This window comes from Leucoraja erinacea, chromosome 6 (assembly GCF_028641065.1).
Source record: "Leucoraja erinacea ecotype New England chromosome 6, Leri_hhj_1, whole genome shotgun sequence".
Taxonomy (NCBI): domain Eukaryota; kingdom Metazoa; phylum Chordata; class Chondrichthyes; order Rajiformes; family Rajidae; genus Leucoraja; species Leucoraja erinaceus.
Genome location: NC_073382.1, coordinates 63720339 through 63739305, shown reverse-complemented (window position 1 = coordinate 63739305; position 18967 = coordinate 63720339). Strand labels below are relative to the sequence as shown.

Below are 18967 nucleotides of genomic sequence, written 5' to 3'. Positions count from 1 at the left end.
GGGGGGGGGGGGAGGGATTGAAAAATTGGGTTTTTAAGATATTACAAGAAATTAATTGCATATCTTCTTAAAGAATTGTATTTGTATCCATCGGACATTTTTTCTGGATGACTCACAACATACTCATGTTAAGAATATAATGAAAGTTTTACAATGTAATACAGCTTTTAAACAGTTTCAATGAATTCCAATTCATGAAATAAATGGCAGTTCAAACATGATTAAAATGTTTCTTACTATCCATTGAAACACAACCATGACAGGTCTTCCAAAATAATTTTCAAACCAGCTTGATTATTACGAAAGTTTGTATTCAGACTGACATCTTAAAAATAATTTGTAAAGATCAATTTAAACAGATGAACAGCGTTGGTTGTTACAATTAACTTCCACAGCATATGGATTATGATTTCCAAAAATATGGATTTTGGGACAGTCTTCTTTGAAAATTCTCATACCTGACAATTGGAAAAAAGAAAATACAGGAATTAGCAGCATAATTAACTTAACAAGAAAAAAAATACATTGGTTTTCTTGGCATTTTTGAGGAAATTAAGCTGGTAATTTCTGGCATTTTTAATCAATCCCTTTGGAATCCTTCAATTATATAAACAATGTCAAACATTGCAATTTTCCTCCTCCTACAAGATGAATTAACTGTAAAATTGCTTATTACACCATACATTCAGTTTGTTTTATCAACTATACAAATATGTCTGAACGACGCAGAGAGAAATATCATGTGATTCAGCAGCCTAACAAGTGTTCATGGACAAAAGTCTCTTGTACAGAAGACAGATTTGTTTATACATGGAGCAACACTCTAAACTATCCAAAGTTAATATCAGCCTTTGTTTCTCAAAGGCTTGGGAGAGGTGACTACAACCACTCATCATAGAGAGGCTGCAGTGCTGGGGCTAAGTCTGCATAAGGGGGTAGACTCCAGCTAAGAGATGATACCACTGTGACAACATGGAAGAAAACAATGATCTTTGTACAAATGCAGATGACAACCTCTGATCGCCATACAAGTGTCCCGTCCTAACTGAGGCTATAACAAATGTCGCCTGTGATTATCACAATCACAATGCCTTGGTGAGCAGACATTTTTCTCAAGTGGTCAAAATACTAACAAGCCAAATGTGTCTAGTGTCACCATGTGATTCTTCATGTAGATAAGGCTACCAACCACTCTTCAGCAAGTCCAGTTAACCAACGTTAAACTCTCCTCTCTCCCACCTAACAAATCACATGTATTGTCAATGAATGGTGGCATCACTCAGAACTTCAAACCTCACTACCAGAAGTACCTGTCACAGTATTTTGATAAATGTCTGGACAATAATCCCCCACATCGGGTTTAAGTTTTGTGCTTTATCTGTATGCTTGGTCAGATATTACAGCCACCATGATATCCATCTGCTGAAGATGTGCAGATATCCTACCAGAATCCACAGTTCTTGGTGATAACCCATAATTGATGAAAGTTATCTTCCTTTGTCCCAACTGCACAGCAACTTTCATATCCGACACCAGCCATAGACAATGACAGCAGAAGATTATGTTCAAGCTGACACTAACATTAATACATAGGTAAAATTCTTTCAGAGAAAGACATAATCAACGTTGCTACCCCATCTAGAGACTGGCCCCGATGTAGTTCCAACATGAGCCAAAAAACCCAGCAAACGTGGCATGTATAGGCTTAAATGATACAACAGATTTCCTTGAATGTGACTGAATTCACAAAATATTTTAATAGCTCCATGGTTATAATACGAGATCTTGAGAGAAAAATCTACATAAAAAGCATAATATTGTACAACCAATTTCTTTAATATGCAAGACCAAGAAACTGCAGAAACTGGTTAATACACAAATGGACACAAAGTGCTGGAATAACTCAGCAGGTCAGGCATCACCAAATGGATATATGAAGTTTTGGTTTGAAACCCTTCTTCAGATTGAGTGTATGGGATTGGTGGGGGGAGTGGGGGGGAGATTTAAAAAAGCTGCAGGAGAGAGCGTGGCAGGTATTAGATAAGACAGAAGTGAGGGAAGGGTTCTTATAGCAGGTGGTTGGAATAAAGGCCAGAGTCCTCTTTAATATGTAACCTTGTATACAAATTATTTTGTTAATAATATGTTCCATTGTATCTGACATTTACAAGTGTAACAGATTGATTCAGATTAAAGAGAGTACAATTTGATGGGTACATGGATGCCTATTTCTGATTTTATGTATTTAAAACATCAAAAGATACATAGATCATTCTGAAATAATCCAAGAAGTGAAATAAGAATTTCATCAAAAAATTAAACAGATTAATTTATTTCAAATTTAGTATAAGTTTATTATAAATGGATTATAAAGGTTGCAGGTAGAGAATGCTAGATTTAGGAAATTGTAAAATGGATACATAACAATACATTTTTGGAAACATATATATAATGCATTTGGAGATAATAATTATTCTTCTAAAAATATAGATATTCCAGAAATACGTTAGGTATTGCACAATTGGCATCAATAAGAAAATTGAGAATCTATTGCTAGCAATGTGATTTATCCTTTATTTAGCAACAACCAATTATGCAGTATTGTATTATAATGAACCAAACAAGATTAATACACAGCTGCCGATGAGATCCTCACACATATACAGTGCCCTCCATAATGTTTGGGACCCATTTATTTATTTGCCTCTGTACTCCACAATTTGAGATTTGTAATAGAAAAAAATCACATGTGGTTAAAGTGCACGTTGTCAGATTTTATTAAAGGGTATTTTTATACATTTTAGTTTCACCATGTAGAAATTACAGCTGTGCTTGTACATAGTCCCCCCCATTTCAGGGCACCATAATGTTTGGGACACATTCGGGTGGGCGGCGCGACTCACGTCGCAGCGGCCTCTGCAGTCTGTCTGTCATTTTTTTAATTTTTTGTCTGGTTTGTATGTAGTTTTTATTTTTTTTTAAACTGGGTATGTGTGGGGGGGGCAGGGGTGGGGAAACTTTTTAAAATCTTTCCCCTGCACGGAGAACCCGACCTTTTCTCTGTCGGGTCTCCGTTGTCGTTGGGGCCGAGCACCGTGGAGCGGCCGCCAACCGGAACAACCTGGGGCTCCAGTCGCGGAGCTGCGGATTTACCCACCATCGTGGAGCTGGCCGAGTTCAGAGCAGGAGGAGCGGTGGTAGCGCGCTGCTGCGGCCCGACCTAGGAGATTCGGAGGCTCCAGCTGTAGGTCTGGTAGACAGTAACACCGGGAGCCCGCGGGTCCCTGCTGGGAGACTGCTTTTCGGGGCTTCCGCAATGGCGACTTCTCCCGCCCGAGTTGCGGGGTTGAGGATGACCTGGAGCGCAGCCTTACATCGCCCGGTGCGGCTTTAAATGGTCGCGGGACTTGTTAGTGCACGCCGGGGTCTCCAACATCAAGACCCGGAGCAGGGCCTTGCATCACCCGGCGCGGCTTTATAATTGCCGCGGGACTTATTTACCATCGCCCGCCGGGGGCTTTGATTCAGATTCAGATTCAAGTTTAATTGTCATTGTCAGTGTACAGTACAGAGACAACGAAATGCATTTAGCATCTCCCTTGAAGAGCGACATAGCAAACGATTTTGACTCTGACATCGGGAGAACGAGGAGTGCAGGGGAGAGATAAGACTTTTCCTTCCATCACAGTGAGGAGGAGATTCACTGTGATAGATGTTCATGTAAATTGTGTTGTGTCTTGGTTCTTCTTCTTGTTTGTATGACTGCAGAAACCAAATTTTATTTGAACCTCTGGATTCAAATGACAACAAATAAATTGTATTGTATTGTCACAGGTGTTTGTAAATGCTCAGGTGTGTTTAAATGCCTCCTTAACGCAGGTACAAGAGAGCTCTCTCAGTGCCTTGTCTTCCCTCCAGTCTTTCCATCACCTTTGGAAACGTTTATTACTGTTTATCAACATGAGGACCAAAGTTGTGCCAATGAAAGTCAAAGAAGCCATTATGAGACTGAGAAACAAGAACAAAATTGTTAGAGACATCAGCCAAACCTTAAGGGGCCTGTCCCACGGGCATCATTTGCGCGTCATTTACGCCACATCCTAAAAATTGGTTGGCGCGTGGCGACGCGTGTTGGCACATGCAGTGAAGTGCGGTGCTTCCCTATCGCCCCAGGATTTTGGAATGATCAAAATCCTCGTGCGCCACTTGCATGAGTATCCCTTGTGCACGCTGACGTCCAGATGGTGTACATTGACGTACTGATGGCGTATGTGTAGCGCGTTGTGACGCACGAACATTGCCTATGCTAATTTATTATGCATCAGCGTGCATCAACGTCCGTAACCATGCGTCGCCACCCATACGCCGTCAGCACACTATTTGGCGTGCTGCATCACGTGAACACCCGGGTATAAAGTGTGCCGAGTTTTGAAAATTTTTCACAGGGAAAATCCTTGCCACGGTGACGGGCGCTACTTGGTGAACGTCCATCGAACTGCTAAACGATTTATGCGTGACAGTCGCGCGTCAGTCACTGCCGTCTTGTCGCGTAAATGACGCGCAAATGACGCCCAAGTGGGACAGGCCCTTTAGGCTTACCAAAATCAACAGTTTGGAACATCATTCAGAAGAGAGCACTGGGAGCTTCCTAATCGCAAAGGGACTGGCAGGCCAAGGAAGACCTCCACAGCTGATGACAAAAGAATTCTCTCTAAAATAAAGAAAAATCCCCAAACATCTTGTCCGACAGATCAGAAACACTCGTCAGGTGTGGATTTGTCAATTACCACTTTCCACAGAAGACCTCATGAACAGAAATACAGAGGCTACACTGCAAGATGCAAACCATTGGTTACCTGCAAAAATAAGATGGCCACGTTACAGTTTGCCAAGAAGTACTTAAAAGAGCAACTACAGTTCTGGAAAAAGGTCTTGTGGACAGATAAGACAAAGATTAACATATCAGAGTGATGGCAAGAGCAAGGTATGGAGGAGAGAAGGAACTGCCCAAGATCCAAAGCATACCACCTCAACTGTGAAACATGGTGGCGGGGGTGTAATGGCCTAGGCATGTATGGCTGCTGAAGTTACTGGCTCACTTACCTTAAATGATGATACAACTGCTAATGGTAGTAGCATAATGAATTCTGAAGTGTTTAGACACATCTATCTGTTCAAGTTCAAATAAAGGGGACTGGACCCCAAAACAAGCATAATCAAAAGATGGCTGGAATACAGGCCTGGCAGAGCATCACCAGATAAGACACCCAGCAACTGGTGATGTACATGAATTGCAGACTTCAAGCAGTCATTGCATGCAAAGGATATGCAACAAAATACTAAACATGCCTACTTTCATTTAAATGACATTGCCGTGTCCCTAACATTGCGGGATATAACACGTATAAACGCTGCTGTAATTTCTACATGGTGAAACCAAAATGTATTAAAATGGCCTTTATTAAAATCTGACTATGTGCAATTTAACCACATGTGATTTTTTTTCTATTCTAAATCTCAAATTATGGAGTACAGAAGCAAATAAATAAATGATGGGTCTTTGTCCCAAACATTATGGTAGGCACTGTACTTAAAACACTTCACATCCTACATAATCAACAAATTCCAACATGTTTTTTTTCAATCCCTTGCACTGAAAATACTCCTGACCCATGCATGGAGGCCTGTCTGTTTTCTATATAGAGATTTAAATTCAAACTGGCATTTTAGCTGATTTCCCCTTGAACCACATGTAACACAAATATTTCACTGTACCTAGATGCAAGAATTTTGTTTCAAAGCTAGTAATTTGATCAAGGTATGTATACAGGGAATAAAAGTACCAATACTTGTGGTTCAAAACATCAACAATGCATATTTACCATTTCAAGACAATATTTGCAGGAATAAACATCTCAGTAGGATTTGGAGTCATCCGATCCTGGGTCAATGCAAATGAGGTTGCAAAATTATAGAAATTGTCTAGCATCTTCTGCGTAAACTGAAAGTACAAGAAATTATTTAAAGGGCAATCAGACTGTAAAATTGAGTATTCCAAACACGTATAAAATATTTGAAATAAAACAATTGCCTGCTGCAGGACACTTCAAAACATATACTTGAACTTGGTTTCTAACTATTAAAGTGTGTGTCATTTTTGGGAGGGAACAGGTACTACTATACTCAAGCTAACAAATTCGCAGAGAAACATAGTTAGAAATGAAATGTACAAAATTTGTGCCCAGAACTGACAATTATTTCACAAATAAACTTGCACATAAAACAAATCTAGACACCCTTTTTAAAAAAAAGAAAACTTGTCCAAAAAGGATCTCAAATCCCCAAATTAGTTTATTCTGGAATGATAATTGCAAAAGTAATTGCAAAAGGAGACAAGAGTCTGAGTTATTCTTTTGACAAAATTAAAACAATGAATCATCAGTTGTGCTTGAATATTCATAATTTAATGATATTTTGCAGAATGTATTTATTTTGATTGTGAGACAGAGAGAAGTCACATACATCTTTCTCAATTCAAAGTTTGGTGGCAAAAGCATTTTACAGAACTCAAAATAGTTTATACTGACGAAATTCTACACAAACTGATTAGTATAATATCTATTGTTTGATCCAACACTAATGATACAAAGTGAAAAAATGAGCCAGACAAAAGCGAAAAGTGTTAAAAATAATTTGAAGCTACAATTCTTTTCGCTGGAAAATAATTTTAATGCAATTTACCGATCCATCTAAATCAGAAAAGCATGACTGAAGCATGCTATTATCAACATGCATATTTGTGAACAATTTAAATTAGGAGCTGTGGCATGATTTGTGTCACTGCTGTTAACTTCACACCAACTGTCCCACTTCTAAATGTTTAATGTGTTTACTACATTTACCTTTTACATTCACCACAAAAAAATAAGTTTAGCACTTAGTAGCACAGGTCCTGTTTTACTGTTTTATGAGTGTCAATCCCTCTTCCAGAATGAGAAATTAGAAGAGGTTTATTCCCGCACAGTGAATCAAATGTCAAATTTCAAATGTTTCAACATTGTTCTTAGTCCAATTTCCTTTTTAAAACAACTATTTTATTTACCTTTCTAAACTTGGCTGAACACCTTATTAACTGCACATACCTGTGTAAAAGAATCAACAGTTGAAACAGCTGCACTTGCTTCTGGAGTCTGCTGCGTCAATAGTTCCATGGGCTCCACAGATATTCCAATTTGGGCAACTGATTCAGTCTGTGCAATATTCATCATCCCAAAAGGATGCTGGCTACCTTCTTCTTCAAGGCGATACAAATTCACGCTTTTAATATGCACATATTCACAAATCTAGCATACAACATAAACTCCTGTCCAATCAAATGTAAAATCATAGAAACAAAACTGCATTACAATCAAAGGATCTTAAATCTAAAATGAAGTTGTACATCACCTTTATACCCCAATGCTAAAATTACACAATGATTAAATCTTATTTAAAAAGCACAGCAGTTATTTGTTATTTAAGCATTTTTGCCAAACAAAATATTTAGATTATGATTTAAATAAACTACGCAGCAAAGACTTTGTCGGAAATTTACAACAGTACAATGCTGTACTACAGTTCTACATGAAAGCTGAGTTATGCTGGAGAAAACAGCATAAAGATCCAATGCCAGATCAATCCTGGTGTAGGGTAATAAGCCCCAGTAATTTCAAAGGAGAATTTCAGCTTGCAGTTGAGGAGACAGTGGCGAAGCTTTGGTAATTTAAAAAAAGTCTGATTATTTATGTTAACACTTGAATGCTTTTAATTATTTCTTTTGATGTTAATGGATTTTAAATTGACTTAGAACAGAGATTTAAAAACTGATAATAGTCAATAACACCTTGTCAGAAAACGTCCAGCCTAGCTTTGCCTTCTGACAAGGGTGTTCTTAAGCAGCAGTTCTGTTCTTTACTGTCATGTTCCAGTCACCATACAGATCTCACATTTTGATTCAAAAATGAAGGTCAGCAAGAAAGACTAGTCCAGGTGAATGCAAGTACATTCCGACCATGGAGATTTCGGGCAGCAACCAATTGCAGTTTGTCTATTAAGTAGTGAATTTTAGATGATGTAATTAAAACATCAGTTTAGTGGCTACATTATCTCAGAATCAGTGTGTAGAAAGGCACTGCAGATGTTAATATAAACAAAAAATAAACTGGAGTAACTCAGTGGGCCAGACAACATTTCTAGAGAAAAAGGATGGGTGACGTTTCGGGTCAGGACCCTTCTTTAGATCTGACGACCCAAAATGTCACCCATCTTTTTCCTCCAGAAACAAATGGCGGTGTTAGCTCCATGTTGAGTTTTAAATTTGAGTTGCTGCATCATGGCTGAACAAATAAATCAATACCAGCTTTGCTATGGAAGATAGCTTTTGGATGAATTATTACTTTGATGCATTGTCTGAGTTTTCAGGTAGACACGAGAGATCTCAATCCCAAAACACTAAAATACTGTAACTGATAACCTTCAGCAACAAAGATCAAGTATTTGTTTAATTCACTTATGGAATCTTGCGTGTAAAGTCGTTCCTGATTTGCCTATATAACTGTTAAAATATTAAAAAAAGACAACTAAAGCATTTTTATGGTTAGGTTTAAAAAAAAATAATTCTTAACATCTATACTAAAAGACACTATTTTGAAAGGCAACTTCTACTTACCCGTCTTTAAACGTGATATTTTGAAGATTGCACTGGGTTTTTCATTCGTTATGAATCCCAATAATTGCCATACAGGCATTCCACACTTGTCTGGGTAAGAGAAATACACAGATCCTCCTGCTCCTATGGGAAATGGTGTTGTCCCCAGCATAAAGACCACCACGTGATTGACACTCTTATAATCAGGAAGATTAAATACAAATTTTCCATCTGCAACTTGTTGTGCATCTGTCTGTACCTAGTCATTGGAAAGAAACACCATAGTGAAATCAATATCAGAAACAGAAACAAACATATTTCAATAATGTTTCTACTAGGCAAAGTGAAATCTTATTTCATCAGCCCAATATGCATATACAGTGGCTTGCAAAAGTATTCATACCCCTTGAACTTTTCCACATTTTGTCACGTTACAACCACAAACATAAATGTATTTTATTGATATTTTATGTGATAGACCAACACAAAGTGGCGCATAATTGTGAAGTGGAAGGAAAATGATACGTGGTTTTCACATTTTTTTTACAAATAAAAAACTGAAAAGTGTGGCGTGCAAAAGTATTCAGCCCCCTTTACTCTGATACCCCTAAATAGAATCCAGTGCAACCAATTGCCTTCAGAAGTCACCTGATTAGTAAATAGAGTCCACTTGTGTGTAATCTAATCTCAGTATAAATACAGCTGTTCTGTGAAGGCCTCAGAGGTTTGTTAGAGAACATTAGTGAACAAACAGCATCATGAAGCCCAAGAAACACATCAGACAGGTCAGGGATAAAGTTGTGGAGAAGTTTAAAGCAGGGTTAGTTTATAAAAAAATATCCCAAGCTTTGAACATCTCACGGAGCACTATTCAATCCATCATCCGAAAATGGAAAGAGTATGGCACAACTGCAAACCTACCAAGACATGGCCGTCCACCTAAACTGACAGGCCGGGCAAGGAGAGCATTGATCAGAGAAGCAGCCAAGAGGCCCATGGTAACTCTGGAGGAGCTGCAGAGATCCGCAGCTCAGGTGGGAGAATCTGTCAACAGGACAACTATTAGTCGTGCACTCCACAAATCAGGCCTTTATGGAAGAGTGGCAAATAGAAAGCCATTGTTGAAAAAAAAGCCATAAGAAGTCCCGTTTGCAGTTTGCCACTAGCCATGTGGGGGACACAGCCAACATGTGGAGGAAGGTGCTCTGGTCAGATGAGACCAAAATTGAAGTTTCTGGCCTAAATGCAAAACGCTATGTGTGGCGGAAAACTAACACTGCACATCACCCTGAACACACCATCCCCATTGTGAAACATGGTGGTGTGGTGGCAGCATCATGCTGTGGGGATGCTTTTCTTCGGCAGAGACAGGGAAGCTGGTCAGAGTTGATGGGAAGATGGATGGAGCCAAATACAGGGCAATCTTGGAAGAAAACCTGTTAGAGTCTGCAAAAGACTTGAGGCTGGGGCGGAGGTTCACCTTCCAGCAGGACAACGACCCTAAACATCCAGCCAGAGCTACAATGGAATGGTTTCGATCAAAGCATATTCATGTGTTAGAATGGCCCAGTCAAAGTCCAGACCTAAATCCAATTGAGAATCTCTGGCAAGACTTGAAAATTGCTGTTCACAGACGCTCTCCATCCAATCTGACTGAGCTTGAGCTATTTTGCAAAGAAGAATGGGCAAAAATTTCAGTCTCTAGATGTGCAAAGCTGGTAGAGTCATACCCCAAAAGACTTACAGCTGTAATTGCAGCGAAAGGTGGTTCTACAAAGTATTCACTCAGGGGGGCTGAATACTTTTGCACGCCACATTTTTCAGTTTTTTATTTGTAAAAAAATTTGAAAACCATGTATCATTTTCCTTCCACTTCACAATTATGCACCACTTTGTGTTGGTCTATCACATAAAATCCCAATAAAATACATTCACGTTTGTGGTTGTAACGTGACAAAATGTGGAAATGTTCAAGGGGTATGACAACATTTGCAAGCCACTGTATGCCCAGCATGCTCTTCTTTCTATCAAAGTCTTTTTATCCTTATTCCTTCATATGCAATCCATCTTTCTCAGATATGTATCCTTGCTATTCGTGTTCCATTTCCCATCACCAGGTTAAAAATTTCTCCAGTGCCCTTGGATTAATTGGCATTAATGTAGACGGAGACCTCTTATTTACATCACATGGAAGCATTTTTTTTGTTGCCTTCATAATCATAAACCCAACCACACCCTCACTTTCTGAGAATCCAATCGAATATTCACATTGGAAATCCTAATTGCATCTGACCAATATCCTTTGAAACGTAGAGAAAGTGTGGTTTTATCATGATCCTACATAAATTTAATGCAACTTCCCTCCCTTATGTATTCTTCTGAAAATCAATCGCAATGTTGTGCTAACATTTTTAAGTTTGATTTACCATGGGTTCACTAAACGATTAACACATCTGAATAGGTAATTCCTTTATTATTCTATATTATTCATCATTCATTCTCCAAGGAGATGGACAGCTTATTGCACTTTATCAAATAAGACCATTCTTGTCTAGTTTGAGGAAACGGATAAGATCCTTTGCAACTACTTTGTGTCAGTGTAATTCAGATTGAAAGATTTTGCGGTTAATTAAATGAGTATGACTAATATAGACAATGGACAACAAACAATAGGTGCAGGAATAGGCCATTCGGAACTTCAAGCCAGCACCGCCATTCAATGTGATCATGGCTGATCATCCCCAATCAGTACCCCGTTCCTGCCTTCTCCCCATATCCCCTGACTCCACTATTTTTAAGAGCCCTATCTAGCTCTCTCTTGAAAGCATCCAGAGAACCTGCATCCACCGGCAGAATACCATAGGTGGACAAAAAAGCTGGAGAAATTCAGCAGGTGAGGCAGCATCTATGGAGCGAAGGAATAGGCAACACTTCGGGTCGAGACCCTTCTTCAGACTGATATCGGGGAAGGGGGGGGGGGAGAAAAATGCGGATACAATAGGCTGTGGGAGAGCTGGGAAGGGGAGGGGATGGAGGGAGAAAGCAAAGACTAGCTGAAGTTGGAGAAGTCAATGTTCATCCCGCTGGGGTGTAAACTACCCAAGCAAAATATGAGGTGCTATTCCTTCAATTTGCGGTGGACCTCACCCTGGCCATGGAGGAGGCCTAGGACAGAAAGGTCGGATTCGGAATGGGAGGGGGAGTTGAAGTGCTGAGCCACCGGGAGATCAGGTTGGTTATTGCGAACTGAGCGGAGATGTTGGGCGAAGCGATCGCCAAGCCTGCGGTTTGTAGAGCAGTTGACACCTGGAACAGTGGATGCAGTAGATGAGGTTGGAGGAGGTGCAGTTGAACCTCTGCTTCACTGGGAAAGGCTGCTTGGGTCCTTGGATGGAGTCGAGGGGGGAGATAAAGCCACAAATGTAGCATTTCCTGCGGTTACAAGGGGAGGGGGTGGTTTGGGTGGGAAGGGCGTTGTTCTAATTTCTAATTGTTCTAATTTCTAATTAGAAAATAGGCTGGACAGGCCACGATGCAAGCTGTCAGTATATTTTCCACCACATACCTGTGAAAGTTCAATGAAATGTTCAGCTCATGCTGAATTTCCTCAAACTTCTGATGAAGTAGAAGCACTGGAGAGCTTTCTTTGGATTTTAATAAATGGACCAGGACAGATCATCGGAGAATTTTACATCCGAGAGATACATGGTCCTCGACTTTCCCTTCTTGAAGTCAACAATCAGCTCCTTGATTTTGCCAGTTTGGACTGCAAGATTTTCTTTTTAGCACGATTAAACCAGTTTTTCCGTCAGTTCCTATATTCCGATTAATCATTACTCGTCATTTGTCCAAAGACTGTTATCCTCGGTGAATGTAAAGGTACCATTTTAGCTACATCTGGTTACATGGTCATGGTTATAGAGTAGAGCAAGGGCACGCAACCTTGAGGTTGGCAAAGAGGAGGTTTTGCTGCCAATCTGCATTGATTGAGGCTTGCCGGAAAGGAGCATAGATCCTGTTCCCCGAGTTTCACGACGACTTTGTAAGGAACGAAGGTGTTGAATAATGAGCTGTAGTCAACGAACAACAGCTTGACGTACATGTTCCAGGTGTTGCAGTGCAGAGTGGAATACCAACAAGATCACATCCTCTGTCAATCAGTTGTAGGGTTAGGTGAAATGAGTGGGTCCTGGCAATGGCAGACTGACCAGGGTGTCAGCTTGCCCGATGGCAAGTGGACCCCTGTTAAATGATAGCATTGTAGTTGTGGGTGGGCCCCCTTTGTTTCCTGGCAACCAATATTTTTAGTCCCAGTCCGCCACTGGGTCCTGGACATTACTGAGGCAGGAGTTGATCTGTGTTATTACCAACTTCTCAAAGAACTTCATCACAAAGATGAGCAGAACTTTGCTTTGAGTAAAATATGAGGACTCAAGCCCGTTAAACTTTTCACAACCTTTGTTTCCTATTTGTCCCAGAAGTGTGGTCCCAGCCACATATGCTTTGTGACCCCAAAATTCTTAAGGGGTTGGACAGGCTAGATGCAGGAAGATTGTTTCCGATGTTGGGGAAGTCCAGGACAAGGGGTCACAGCTTAAGGATAAGGGGGAAATCCTTTAAAACCGAGATGAGGAGAACTTTTTTTCACACAGAGAGTGGTGAATCTCTGGAACTCTCTGCCACAGAGGGTAGTTGAGGCCAGTTCATTGGCTATATTTAAGAGGGAGTTAGATGTGGCCCTTGTGGCCAAGGGGATCAGAGGGTATGGAGAAAAGGCAGGTACGGGATACTGAGTTGGATGATCAGCCATGATCATATTAAATGGCGGTGCAGGCTCGAAGGGCCGAATGGCCTACTCCTGCACCTAATTTCTATGTTTCTATGTTTCTATGTGACCAAGATAGTCACTGGGCATTACTTTTACCCAGTAATATCACACATTACAAAGCATATTTAGTTTCGTTTAGAGATACAGTGGGCGGCACAGCAGGAGAGTTGCTGCTGTACAGCGCTGGAGACCCGGGTTCGATTACAGGTGCCTAATTGAACGGAGTTTGTATGTTCTCTCCATGACCGTGTGGGTTTTCTCAGAGATCTTCAGTTTCCTTCCACACTCCAAAGATGTACAGCGTTATAGGTTAATTGGCTTGGTATAAATGTAAATTGTCCCTAATGTGTGTAGGATTGTGTTTGTGTGCGGGGATCGCTGATTGGTGCGGACTTGGTGGGCCTAAGTGCCTGTTTCCGCGCTGTATCTCTAAAGTAAATACAGTGCAGAAACAGGCCCTTTGGCCCACTGAGTCCGTGCCATCATGCGATCCCCATACACTAACACTACACACTAGACACAATTTACCGGTCAAATTAACTTATAAACCTATACATCTTTGAAGTATGGGAGGAAATCGGAGCACCAGAGGAAAACTTACGCGGTCACGGGGAGAACATACGAACTCCATACAAACAGCACCGATCAAGATCCAGATCAGGGTTAGGATCAAACCCACGTCTCTGGCGTTGTAAGTCACTAACTCTACCACTGCGCTATCTGCTCCTATCATCACAACCATCCATACCTTTGTTTTCTCTATATCTGACTATTCCAACACATACGCAAGGCAGAATGTCAGCACTGGTGTGCCGAGGGCATGCCCGACATCAGTCCCTGCTCATTCCGTAGGAGGTAGAGAATCGGAGGACCGGTGGGAAGACCAGTTGCAGGAGGCAATGCAATGCCTCAAATGTGCAGGAATAGGCTTGGAGGAAATGTGTTGGAAGAGGCTCTGCTGCAGTGTGGTACTCGACTGAAACAGGCGCCGCTCCAAGAAGCCTAGCATGTGCACCAGACACGGCCTGCTGCGGCACAGAGCGGTGGAGCAGCAGTGGAGGACACCAACAGCCACACCAACCATGCAACGCCGCCAGGAAAATGGGCCAATGGCCAGGTACACCTATAACAAATGGGACTTGGATATGGCACCAAATCTGACGAATCTGTACACTACTACTGTACTACTGCTACACTTGTACTGTATCTGAGGTGCTTATCTAAGATGGATCTAAGTGCTTATGTATTGTGATACTTGTACCGAACTGTATACACAAATGGATTTCACTGTACCTCAGTACATGTGACAAATAAAATACAATTGAACCATTGATTTGTAGTTAAACAGGACTACTGGGCATGTTCCAACTTACAGTGTTCCTTTCACTCATCACCCCTGTGCTTGCTAACTTGCACTGCCTGCTGGTTAAATATTCAATTCTAGAATTCTCACATTTTCAAAGTTTCAAATTCTTCCACTATCTTGACCATCTTCAGAAAAATGGTGCGCATGCTTTCAACTGCCACCTAAACACCAGAATATTGTTCCTAGACCTTTCGTCTTTCTCCAAGATATTGGAAAACCATTTTATTTGTACGTAGTCAAGTTTATTGTAATGTACAGGAGTATGGTGAGGCACCGCATAATGAAAATCTTGCTTGCAGCGTCTCTAGAAGTCATGAAGGGCAACGTGTTTAAGAAGGAACTGCAGATGCTGGAAAATCGAAGGTACACAAAAAAGCTGGAGAAACTCAGCGGGTGCAGCAGCATCTATGGAGCGAAGGAAAAAGGCAACGTTTCGGGCCGAAACCCTTCTTCAGACCAAAGATCCTATCTCTGCTATAGGATCTTTGCTTCAGACTGATCGGGGGTGGGCGGGGAGAAGAAAGGAAAAAGGAGGAGGAGCCCGAAGGCTGGTGGATGGGAGGAGACAGCAGGAGGGCTGAGGAAGGGGAGGAGACAGCAACGTTTCGGGTCGGGATCTTTCTTCAGACAGAAGCAAGACGCTGTTTCTTGCTTGCAGCAGCATCACAGGCATATAGACTCGGACAACACTCAAAAATAAAAATTACACATACATTGTGTAAGACGGTGGGAAAAAGTAATTTACGATAATAAAAACAAGACAATAAGTGCAAAAGACAACTGGAAAACAAATTGGAGTCTGAAGAAGGGTTTCGGCCCGAAACGTTGCCTATTTCCTTCGCTCCACATATGCTGCTGCACCCGCTGAGTTTCTCCAGCACTTTTGTCTACCTCCAATTGGAAAACAAATCCATGCCTTTGCGAGGCAGGGTTGGGATTACCTCCGAAATATCTACACGTGGCTCTGTGCAAAGATTTGTTTTGATAACAACTCTAGTGAAGTCATTTGAGAGGCTCGAGTACTATAAACACATGTGGTTGGTGTGGAGCAGTCAGGTGCGGGAATAGACTGCCACATGAGACCTGCCCTCTTTGCTTGGCACCTTAGAAAGCGAGCACTGCCCTCGCCATACAAGGCAATATCTTCCCAAACCTCGGCACAGCATTGAAACTGGATTGAAGTCAGTCTGTCCCGTCGTTTGTGTTTCTGAAACTCCTTCACTCCCCCACCCCACCCTCCACCGTTGTTACTTTTCACTCACCAGAACAATCGCGCTGTTCTCCAGACCCCGGTTTGTTTTGGTTTAAAAAGAAACACTTAAAGCCCAAAGGAGGGTGCGGGACTTGTGCACGGTGCGGACCCGGGGATCAACTCACCAATCGCCCCGCAACCAGGCATCCGAACATGTTGCCCCGCTAGGCGCCTCGTCCACAACTCCAGCCAGTTTCTGACATGTTAACCAAAGATTCTCTGCTCTTTGATGTTAACGCTCCTCGCCGCCGTCTCTCGCCGAGAAACGCAGAAGCTTCTCGAACCCGCAGCGCTGCCGCCGCCGCCGCCCTTCGACCTTTCACATCGGAAGCGCTCCCGAGCCCACGGTTACCATGGTGAACGCTCCCGCCATCCGCCACCCACCACCCGCCGTACAGGATAACTCTCCCTCTCCCTCTCCTCTCCACCGGGCAGACCCAACGCAGACTGGCTGGGCCGGGCCGGGCCATCGTTTCGCTGGACATCTCCGCTCAGTCCGCCTAAACCTACCTGATTTCCCGGTTACTGAACACTTTAACTCCCCCTCCCATTCACACACCAACCTCTCTGTCCTAGGCCTCCTCCACCAAACATCCTACAGGATCTTTATCCTCCACTGTCAGAGTGAGGCCCAAGTAAATTGGACGAACAGCATCGCATATTTCACTTGGGCAGCTTACAACTCATTTTCTAACTTCTTTAACTTCAAATAATCCTTGCTTTCCCTCTGTCTCCATCCCTCCTCCACCTAGTTGTCTGGCTGGTTTCACTATCCTGATTAATTTTGCTGATCGTATGACCATTGTCGCTTTCCCCGAGCTAGCAATGATCCATTCTACATTTCCTTTGATTAGTGTCTGCTTTGATCTGTCGTTTTCACTCCCTACATGCTCTTTGTACCCTTCCTGTACCTCTCCCCGACTCAGTCTGAAGGGTCTCATCCGGAAATGTCACCGATTCCTTCTCTCCAGAGATGCTGCTTGTCCCCCGCATTTCCAGCATTTCCTATCTATCTTCGGTGTCAACCAGCATCTGCAGTTCCTTCCTGCACTTTCCCACTTTCCATGCAAATTAATTTTATTAATTATTTGATTTACATCTGACATGCTGCATGTGGTTTTATTACCGACTTTCATCCTCCATCCATAGATGTCAGCAGAAAATGCTTGCTTTGCATTGTTCCCTGGAGTTTAGTGTTGGCATGAAGTTTGGCTCCAAAGGACGACAGGAATGATGGAGGCATTTCTAGAATCTCTCATTCCAAACAAGGCTGATTAAATTGTTTCCATTTACATTCTGGTGAAAGTTCTTGCTTGGATTAGAGAACCTTTGTCTAAAGTGCTGGCATACAACCATTTTGCCCACTTCCAAGACCCAATTGCTGAAACGTGGTTTGTTTAGTCATTTTTTTCCGTCAATTTTATTTTTCAGAAATAAAAGCAAGGTTGCGGTAGGGAAGAAGAATGTGGGAGAGGACAGGAAAGTGAAGTGGCAAGGTGAGGTGGGAGGGGGAAATTGAGGTGGGTGGGGGAGGTTGGAGATTAATTACTTAAAATTGGAGAATTCAACATTCACTTTTAAGCTACCCAAGCAGAATATCTGGTGCTGTTCCTCCAGCTTGGGCTGTGTTCACCATTCTGTAGGTTCAAGCAGTCAATAGCAGTGTAGTTCTCATACCATGCTGAGCTGCATCCCACCAGAATACTTTCAGAGTTTATGAGATGAAATTGATCTGAAACATAAATTCCATCAGGGCTTAACAGGCTGAATCCATGATTATGTTTACCCTAGCAAGAGGTGGAAGGGAAAGGGAAATGTTGAAACCAGGGTGTCATCGTCTGAGTAAACAATTGCAGTATTTAGGACTAAGATGAGAAACTTTCTTCCCTCAGGGTAGTGAACTTGTGGCCCTCTATTAACCATTAGGGATCAAGTTATCAAACATATTTCACCGGGTTTCCACCGGGTAGCACCAGCAATGGCTGCCTCGCCAACAGTCTGTTTTGTCCTTTTCCTTCTTTGTTGTTTTTAGTATGTGTTAAACTATGTTTTAATCTTCTTTATTTGGAGGGGGCGGGGGGGGATTGGGGGAAACTTTTTAATCTCTTACCTCGACGGAGATGCAATTTTTTTCCATATCGTATCTCCGTCTGCACTGCGGCCTAACATTGTGGAGCAGGCAGCCTCTGCTGGAGACAGACTTCGGGAGCTCCAATCGCAGAGGCCTGCGGACTTACCATCGCGGAGCTGGCAATCCCTTTGCCAGGGATCGATCTCACAGCTCCAACTGCGGGAGCCTGCGGACTTTAACATCGTGGAGCTCGCTCCCTGGTTAGGGACCGACTGCAGGAGCTCCAAGCCACAGGAGCTTCGACCGCCCCGACGTGGGAGCTTCGATCTCCCCGACCGCGGGAGAATAACTAGGGAAGATAGACTTTATTGCCTTCCATCAGTGAGGAATCCGCTGTGGTGGATGTTTATGTTAACTTTTATGCAGTTGTGCATCTTGTTGCTTTTTTTTTTAGTATAGCTGTAATACAATAAACTGACAACCTTGAAACCTATATTTGAGAGCATTGATTTTGAGATAAGAAACGTATGCAGATGGTGATAAATTAAATAGAAAACAAAATACAGATGCTTGAAATTTAATGCTCTGAATTTAAAATGCAAGGCTGATTTTCTGAAAATGTTTAATAAAGAGTTCAGACAAAAGATGAGGTCCCATTCCTTGTGGAACAGTCTGGGAAGACAAATCTAGAGAACATGAGTGGGATAAAGAATTAAAGTGATGGGCAACTGGGAGTTCAGGGTAATTGTTGTAGATTTAAAGGT

The 18967-nt window shown here is 42.0% G+C and overlaps 1 protein-coding gene across 2 annotated transcripts; it reads right to left on the bottom strand.

Annotated features, from left to right (window-relative positions):
* Positions 1-60: 60 nt before the first annotated feature.
* hikeshi (heat shock protein nuclear import factor hikeshi) lies at positions 61-16423 on the bottom strand. Of its 2 annotated transcripts, none has more exons than XM_055637246.1 (5): positions 16258-16423; positions 8708-8945; positions 7143-7291; positions 5883-6001; positions 61-458 (listed from the first exon to the last, which is right to left on the bottom strand). In XM_055637246.1, the coding sequence occupies exons 1-5, from the start codon at positions 16285-16287 to the stop codon at positions 404-406; spliced, it is 591 nt and encodes a 196-aa protein (XP_055493221.1). In that variant the 5' UTR covers positions 16288-16423; the 3' UTR covers positions 61-403. The 2 variants fall into 2 exon arrangements, with proteins under 2 accessions (XP_055493221.1, XP_055493220.1); XM_055637245.1 differs by having other exon boundaries at positions 7143-7294; positions 16258-16420.
* Between the last annotated feature and the right edge of the window lie 2544 nt (positions 16424-18967).

Bases quoted from the DNA above. Each gene is read 5' to 3' on its own strand.
- hikeshi (XM_055637245.1), bottom strand. From the start codon at position 16,287: ATGTTCGGATGCCTGGTTGCGGGGCGATTG. The intron at 6,002-7,142 runs GTATGTGCAGTT...TTGTACTTTCAG, and splicing joins CTGTTGATTCTTTTACACAG to TTTACGCAGAAGATGCTAGA. The intron at 459-5,882 runs GTAAATATGCAT...TCCAATTGTCAG, and splicing joins GCAAATATTGTCTTGAAATG to GTATGAGAATTTTCAAAGAA.